Source organism: Xenopus tropicalis, chromosome 10 (assembly GCF_000004195.4).
Source record: "Xenopus tropicalis strain Nigerian chromosome 10, UCB_Xtro_10.0, whole genome shotgun sequence".
NCBI lineage: Eukaryota > Metazoa > Chordata > Amphibia > Anura > Pipidae > Xenopus > Xenopus tropicalis.
Window position 1 is genome coordinate 40,120,662 of NC_030686.2, and position 9,057 is coordinate 40,129,718.

The following is a 9,057-nucleotide window of genomic DNA, read 5'->3' on the forward strand; positions in this document are numbered from 1 at the left end:
ACATGGGCAACACTGTTAATCTGTAAGGGGGGTGGGGGTAAATAGGCTTGCCCTCTGTCTGGCAAAGCATACTAACCTGGCACAGGCCAAGCCTATGGGTTACTATTCTATTAGAGTAGCTTAGGAGGGGACGGCTGCCACCCATCACTACCCATCTTTACAGTGAAGCTGCTTTTTATAGAGCAATACATGGAACTGATTTCTTCCCTCTGTGCCACCATGTAAAGGGTGAAAATGGGGCACAAAGCAGGGGATGTATGGGGCACTAAGAGGAGTTTGAGGGTAAATAGTTATATAGTGGACTGCACAAAAAACAAGTGGAGGTCACATCTACTATGGCATGTTACACAGCGTCCTATTCAGGAACCACAATTTAAAAAAAAAAAAAAAATTAGTTATAGGGAGGGGTATATGGATCAATAGGAGGGGTATATGGAGCAATAGGGGGAGTTATAGGGAGGGGTATATGGAGCAATAGGAGGAGTTACAGGGAGGGGTATATGGAGCAATAGGAAGAGTTACAGGGAGGGGTATATGGAGCAATAGGGGGAGTTATAGGGAGGGGTATATGGAGCAATAGGAGGAGTTATAGGGAGGGTTATATGGAGCAATAGGAGGAGTTATAGGGAGGAGTATATGGAGCAATAGGAGGAGTTATAGGGAGGGGTATATGGAGCAATAGGAGGAGTTATAGGGAGGGTTATATGGAGCAATAGGAGGAGTTATAGGGAGGAGTATATGGAGCAATAGAAGGAGTTATAGGGAGGGTTATATGGAGCAATAGGGGGAGTTATAGGGGGGGTATATGGAGCAATAGGAGGAGTTATAGGCAGGGGTATATGGAGCAATAGGGGGAGTTATAGGGAGGGGTATATGGAGCAATAGGGGGAGTTATAGGGAGGGGTATATGGAGCAATAGGAGGAGTTATAGGGAGGGGTATATGGAGCAATAGGAGGAGTTATAGGGAGGGGTATATGGAGCAATAGGAGGAGTTATAGGGAGGGTTATATGGAGCAATAGGAGGAGTTATACGGAGGGGTATATGGAGCAATAGGAGGAGTTATAGGGAGGGGTATATGGAGCAATAGGAGGAGTTATAGGGAGGGGTATATGGAGCAATAGGAGGAGTTATAGGGAGGGGTATATGGAGCAATAGGAGGAGTTATAGGGAGGGTTATATGGAGCAATAGGAGGAGTTATAGGGAGGGGTATATGAAGTTTTCTGCGCGTCCCGTCCCCTGTACTCCGTATGTGAGCACTGAGCAACATTTACATGCGGCTGGGTATGCCGCCCCTAAAATTATGCCGCCCGGGGCCGGGGCCTTTGTGGTCTCACCATAAATCTGGGCCTGAGCCTAATGCTCAGCATACACTGCAAGATCTGCTCACCTGGGAACCACTTGCTAAGCCGAATTAGAATGTTATGGTCGCTTGCCCCCAAGGTCACCAATCAGATCATACGTATACACACACACATATAAATATTTTATACCACTACAGTGATTTCCTACAGCCTCCCAGTCTGCCTTTCTATTTGTTTTCTGCAAAACTCCAAATGTGCGAGAGCAGTGAGAAAGTAAAGGAAATAGCAATGTTTACAATTTATTTACAGTATGTTGCCACTGTTTCTGGCAGCCAGAGGGTTAACCATTCCTTGCATCTGGTGAGGACCCCTTGGGCTGTGTTTGGGTTCCGCTGGGAGACCCCAGCACTTTGATTCAGACGGTTCAGATCTTCAAGCATACCTCCTGCTTCTGCAACTCTCTCTCCCTTTCATAGTGTTGTGTGTACAGGCTGATCAAAGACTGGGGGGGTCACCAGTATGTTTACAGGACACGTTTTTGAACCTGATTTCTACACAAATTCCAAAAATTATTAAAACAATTCCTTTTAGTGAGACACAGCAATGTGGTTGGGGGTTAAAGGTTCCCCCACAATAGCTAAATATAAGGTGGGTGGCTTTTCCACAGGATAAAACACAGGAAATTAAATACTAATGGAGTCTTAGGGTGAAGACACACGGGGCTACTAGTAGCAGCTACTTGTTGTGGCTACTAAAATAGACAATGCTGATCATTTACTGATAACTCTCTCTTTGTGTGTTTTAGCAGAGGCAATTCTCAGTATTGTCTATGGCAGGGGATTTTCTGGAGTTTAGTAGCCATGAAAAAGTAGCTGCTAAATAGTAGCCCAGTGTGTCTTCACCCTAAGGGTGAAGACACACTGTTGTGGCTACTAAAACAGACAGTGCTGATCATTTACTGATAACTGTCCCTATGTGTGTTTTAGCAGTGGCAATTCTCAGTATTGTCTATGGCAGGGGATTTTCTGGAGTTTAGTAGCCATGAAAAAGTAGCTACTAAATAGTAGCCCAGTGTGTCTTCACCCTTAGGGTGTAAGATATTTATGGAAATGTTTAAATATTTACAGTTTTGCTTCCTTTCTCTCACTGAGCATCAGATCTGTCTTGCTTTATGGCTAGAATTCCACATATCTCTGTAACAGGGCACAGGAGTCACGGTAGGCCTAAACCCATGGGAGCAGGATTATGAGCCTGTAGCAGGTTAATTAGCTGAGTGATTGACATGGAAATCTTGTATTTGTACAATGTAACTTTATGAAACTAGGGGTATTTTTAGGGGAGCAGGGGGGGGGTGTCAGTCTCCCTAATTAAGGTATCCAGTTAGCGATTTTTTTTGTAACAAGGCAAATCTCTCCCGGCTACCTGCCTATCCCTGCATCTGTCTTGTGAGACATTGCCATTTGGGAAAGCTTTTTATGAGAACAAGAGATAGGAACATAACACCTCCAGTCTCCAATTTAAATGATCTCTTTATACAGTGAGTCGCCCCCCCTCCCCGCCTGTAGACAGAATGATTTGTACGAGTGCATATCCCCAGGAGTATCGTTCTGCCCTCAGGCCCAGAATCAGCCACCAAGGAAAGGCTCTGTTATCTGAGTAATTCTGTTATCATTAGGTCTTATCAATGCCCTTCTTGCTTGTGATAAGGCTTCCTCTGCCTTGGGATAGTACTCTGGAGAGGGATCCAAAAATACCAGCCAACTACACGGCATGGAATGTGAACCCTACTGATCATTACCAGGCAGGAGAGAGCGGCAGCTTCATCATCAGAGGGGGAAATATTCAGCTTTATCATACAGCAAGTGCTGCAAACTGGGGAGAGGGGCCCTGGAAACTGCATAAAAGCTGGGCACAAATACTAATAAATATAATGTTAAACATAATTATTACTATCATGTATTAATAAAGCATCAACATGTTCAGCAGTGCTGAAAAGATGGGTACATACATCAAACATAGGATTAAATACAAAATATTAATAAGCTATACAGGAGTTAGAGGGGCCCTGCTTAATAGATAGATCACTATACCATTGATGATACTCGGTATTATTATATGAGTGATACAATGATACTCAGAAGCCTTATACAGTGCTGACAATGTGAAGAGCCCTCATGGTGATACTCAGACCCATCATACGATGGTGCTCAGTACCATTAAACAGTGTATTGTGCTAACGATGCTGCTTAAACCATTGAGTGGTGTGAATCTGTCAGTGAATAAATTCTCATATTAAGCAGAGAGTATGAAGGTAGAGATGCTGTGCATCATATAAAGCAGGGCGCTCATTAACAAGGTAGATAGGTAGTATCATTATATACCTCAGTGATTCTATCAATGAGACACACAATATCATTATACAGAGCTGCGCACTTATCCGGTAGAAGTATTATTATACTGAGCTGTACACTTATTAACAAGGCAGCCATACTCACAAGCAGCGCCACTATAGAGAGAAGTGCTGTTATTATTACAGATACTCAGTACCACTATACAGAGCAGCGTGCCCTGCTCAGAGTGCAATATTCAGTACTAGGAAACACAATACATCTGTGCTGGATACTTCACTAAATGCAATAGTGCCGAGGATACAGATGCTGCTCTGTATAATGGTACTTACAGGGCTCTCTCTGTACAGAGACTTACTAGCCTAATGCAGAACTGCACTTTTAAAATAGAGATGCTCAGTCCTATTATACAACACAATTAAGCAGTCTGCCCCTTTTCAATACAGAAGTGCACCATGAACTCATACAGGGAAGTGTGAGCAGTATATAGAACAGTACAGATATACTCCATACCATCATATAGAGCAGTATGTGCATTACCAGTACAGAGATACTTCATACCATCATACAGAGCAGTGTGTGCATTACTAGTAGAGAGATACTCCATACCATCATACAGAGCAGTGTGTGCATTACTAGTACAGAGATACTCCATACCATCATACAGAGCAGTATGTGCATTACTAGTACAGAGATACTCCATACCATCATACAGAGCAGTGTGTGCATTACTAGTACAGAGATACTCCATACCATCATACAGAGCAGTATGTGCATTACTAGTACAGAGATACTCCATACCATCATACAGAGCAGTGTGTGCATTACTAGTAGAGAGATACTCCATACCATCATACAGAGCAGTATGTGCATTACTAGTACAGAGATACTCCATACCATCATACAGAGCAGTATGTGCATTACTAGTACAGAGATACTCCATACCATCATACAGAGCAGTGTGTGCATTACTAGTACAGAGATACTCCATACCATCATACAGAGCAGTATGTGCATTACTAGTACAGAGATACTCCATACCATCATACAGAGCAGTATGTGCATTACTAGTACAGAGATACTCCATACCATCATACAGAGCAGTATGTGCATTACTAGTACAGAGATACTCCATACCATCATACAGAGCAGTATGTGCATTACTAGTACAGAGATACTCCATACCATCATACAGAGCAGTATGTGCATTACCAGTACAGAGATACTCCATACCATCATACAGAGCAGTATGTGCATTACTAATACAGAGATACTCCATACCATCATACAGAGCAGTATGTGCATTACTAGTACAGAGATACTCCATACCATCATACAGAGCAGTATGTGCATTACTAGTACAGAGATACTCCATACCATCATACAGAGCAGTATGTGCATTACTAGTACAGAGATACTCCATACCATCATACAGAGCAGTATGTGCATTACTAGTACAGAGATACTCCATACCATCATACAGAGCAGTATGTGCATTACTAGTACAGAGATACTCCATACCATCATACAGAGCAGTATGTGCATTACTAGTACAGAGATACTCCATACCATCATACAGAGCAGTATGTGCATTACTAATACAGAGATACTCCATACCATCATACAGAGCAGTATGTGCATTACTAGTACAGAGATACTCCATACCATCATACAGAGCAGTATGTGCATTACTAGTACAGAGATACTCCATACCATCATACAGAGCAGTATGTGCATTACTAGTACAGAGATACTCCATACCATCATACAGAGCAGTATGTGCATTACCAGTACAGAGATACTCCATACCATCATACAGAGCAGTATGTGCATTACTAATACAGAGATACTCCATACCATCATATACAGCAGTATGTGCATTACTAATACAGAGATACTCCATACCATCATACAGAGCAGTATGTGCATTACTAATACAGAGATACTCCATACCATCATACAGAGCAGTATGTGCATTACTAATACAGAGATACTCCATACCATCATACAGAGCAGTGAGTTTAATGACCAATATAAACAATACTTATTACCATTATACAGAGCAGAGAGCTCATTATCAGTGAACATTCAATCAGGATCAAGTCCATGTGCTAAAGAGCTGGATGCTTTACACAATGCTAACGCTCGGGTTTCACACACACACACACACGTGCCGCACATCTCACACACTCCCCTGGATCGCAGGGAATGCAACACAAGTGTGCCTTACACCCCCCCCCCCCCGAAAAGCTTCCAAAATAGCAGCGCCAGACACACACACACACCCAGGCGCACTCTCACGCGACACCAGCTGTGGGCACAATACAGCCCAGTGCATCAGCCCAGTGTTAGTAACCAGCTCTGGAGCTAAATTGGTCAGCAGCCCATTAGCGCCGAGGGGCTTCCGTAATAACCATGAATGACCAACTGACTGCCATGGAAGAGGAAGAGAAATGCTGATGGCGTGAAGACGAAAAGTTCAAGGGAATCTTGGAAAAATACAAACTGTGGATTTAACGACGAATTGAAAAAAACAAAACAACTTACACAAAGATATGAGAGTCTTTACTCCATTTTTCAAGCTGATGCAGGAAATTAATAATTCAAACTTTGGGGCACAAATCATTGCATATAAACTATATATTTATATATATAAAGCCAATTAATATTATAGCGGAACTGTCTCTCTTGCTATCTTGTGCCACTGCTTCTGTTCTGTCCCCAGGGCTCATCCCCGCGCCCCTGTGCTTCCCGCTCCATAGAACCCCTCTCTTCTGTGGGAATATAAAGTCTCTTTGTAAGAACCTCACTTGCTGTTCCTGCTGTTTCCAGCCCAAAAGGCCATTCATTCACAGCGAGACCGCGTTCCCCAGCACCTAGAGACGGCAGATTTCATCTCCATGTCCTACAAACTCACACCGAGGGACCTCTCATACCATATTTCATTAATGAATGGGCAGACACCGAGCCAGTTAACCGCTCTCTCTTGTTCTATCACCAGTAACAGCAAAGGCATGTCAACACTAAACCATAATAATATATATACTGTTTCAGCCTCTGTTGATAACAGTCTATAAAAGAGACCCCAGAACAAGTGAAGAGTTTTATGGTTACCTGCAGCAATGACATCACTGTAACATTAGAGAAAAAACTAGTAACAATGACATCACTCTAACAGAAAGCTAGTAACTCTGACATCACTCTGACAGAAAGCTAGTAACTCTGACATCACTATAACAGAGTGTTAGTAACTATGACATCACTGTAACAGAGTGCTAGTAGCAACATGGCTCCATTATAATGTTAGAAAGAAACTAGTAACCCAGGACTGTCTGTGTCTGTCTTGTGTCCTTAGCAGCCAGCAGTTCATACACCATTCAATATACACAAATCAGTATCTGAGCAAATCAAGTTCTGATCTTCTCTATACAAAAGGTTCTGATTGTGTGCAACAAGGAGGTCGGCGCAGAAAGAATGCTGTGTATACGTTAAGCCAAATAAAACTTCAAATAATGTTTCAAATAAAAACTTAGACAGTTGTGACTGCTGGCAGTAATGCAGCTTATTTGGACTTTCCTTATGATTAGTAGGTCACTTTGTGCTTTATCATATAGCAACACTATTTATTCTGCTTGTCCGCAGCCCCTAGGTCACTAAACAGCCCATCTAGGGACCCCTCTGTAGCTTGTAAGTTGAATAACTTGACACTATACAGCAGAAACATCTGTTGATGAACTACAACTCCCAGGACGGCATTACAAGAAAGCCTTTGTCACCGAATAAATAAAATGCATTGCAGAGACCCTAAATCCAATATCCAATACCCAGTGACAGTGTGTCAAATGCCTGAAGCGCCCAAGGCGCAGATAGTAAAGTTATGTTACGTGCAAGGACTGTCGCTGAGAGGGAGAGACAGCCAACAAGCTATGGATAGGACTTAGAGAGGCAGAAAGGGGAATTTGTTGTTACGTTACCTGCAAAGACTTCTCCTCCGGCTGCAGGAAAGAGCTGTAGGAAGATGAGGAGCAGGCAGATGGGCATTGTAACCTGCGGAGGGTATCCAGTGAGTGCCAGGCTGGCAGGGGCTGCTGGGGGTTAGCATCTTCCCGGCATGTTGGCAAAGGTGAGCGGCATGGCAGTGTGGCTGGGCAGATGCAGCAGGTTAGCAAGCGACAGTGATGCTGTTGCCTAGATGCTCCGCTCGGAACTGAAGTGGCTTAAACTGATCGAGGAAAGGATTGAGAGCGAGCGAGAGAGAGAACAGTTTAAAGATTTCCCCGGAGCCCTAATGCCTGCCTCCCTCTCATCCCTCCCCTCCCTACGCTAGCCAGCCTCCAGCTGCACTGCCAGCCACTGGCTGAAAAGGGTTAAAGCCCCCCGCAGCCCAAATTGTCATGTGGAAATGTAATGCTGGAATCAGATAGTTGGAGAATGGAGTGTGGAGTGTAGCAACAGGAGGTGGCACTGGCATGGCTCAGTGGAGCGTTGGGGAGAGTTACACCGAGGATTTATAATGGAGCAGGCATATCATCTATGGAGTATCACTTATGGTTATATGCAGAATAACGGGGTATAGGGAAAACAGAGCTTCTCAAACTTTGGGGTTGACCCTTCCCAGGAGAAATGAATAGGAAGACATAATTAGCTAACTGTAGGGTGCAGGGCTACTAATTATTGCCGATTAGCACTAGCACTGTGGCTGTTGGAAGTTTTTTGAGTAATGTTTGATTTTTTTTCATCTTTTTCTGTTTTTGAGTTGATGCCCAACCACAGGGGGCGACAGTGCAGTAGGTGGGTAATATGTAGCAGTTAAAGTGGGTAAAAATAGGTGGAGAGATATGCGTTGAGCGTCTTTTAATACAGAAATTTGGGTTGCGAATATGGTCTGGACCCCAGCATTTAATAACTCAGCAGCCCTAGAATTTGAAAGTGCAGATTGCCCCCCAGTATTTCATGACACAGCCTGATACCGGCAATTAATGGCACAGAATGGCCCCAGCATTTACTGACACATTGTGGCCCCAGCATTTACTGACACATTGTGGCCCCAGCATTTACTGACACATTGTGACCCCAGCATTTACTGACACATTGTGACCCCAGCATTTACTGACACATTGTGGCCCCAGCATTTACTGACGCATTGTGGCCCCAGCATTTACTGACGCATTGTGGCCCCAGCATTTACTGACACATTGTGGCCCCAGCATTTACTGACACATTGTGGCCCCAGCATTTACTGACACATTGTGGCCCCAGCATTTACTGACACATTGTGGCCCCAGCATTTACTGACACATTGTGGCCCCAGCATTTACTGACACATTGTGGCCCCAGCATTTACTGACACATTGTGGCCCCAGCATTTACTGACACATTGTGGCCCCAGCATTTACTGACACATT

The 9,057-nt window shown here is 43.7% G+C and overlaps 1 protein-coding gene across 9 annotated transcripts in view; it reads right to left on the minus strand.

Moving 5' to 3' along the window:
- The window catches only part of ptprt (protein tyrosine phosphatase receptor type T), a 120,250-nt gene extending 112,293 nt beyond the window's left edge, over positions 1-7,957 (minus strand). For 5 of the 9 annotated variants that reach the window (XM_012952797.3, XM_012952796.3, XM_004918539.4 and 2 more), the window contains exon 1: positions 7,627-7,957. In XM_012952797.3, coding sequence (XP_012808251.1) covers positions 7,627-7,693 — 67 coding nt within the window. In that variant the 5' untranslated portion in view covers positions 7,694-7,957. The remainder of the gene's footprint in view (positions 1-7,626) is intronic. The other 4 variants (XM_002932870.5, XM_012952799.3, XM_012952800.3 and 1 more) reach the window with 1 other exon arrangement.
- Between the last annotated feature and the right edge of the window lie 1,100 nt (positions 7,958-9,057).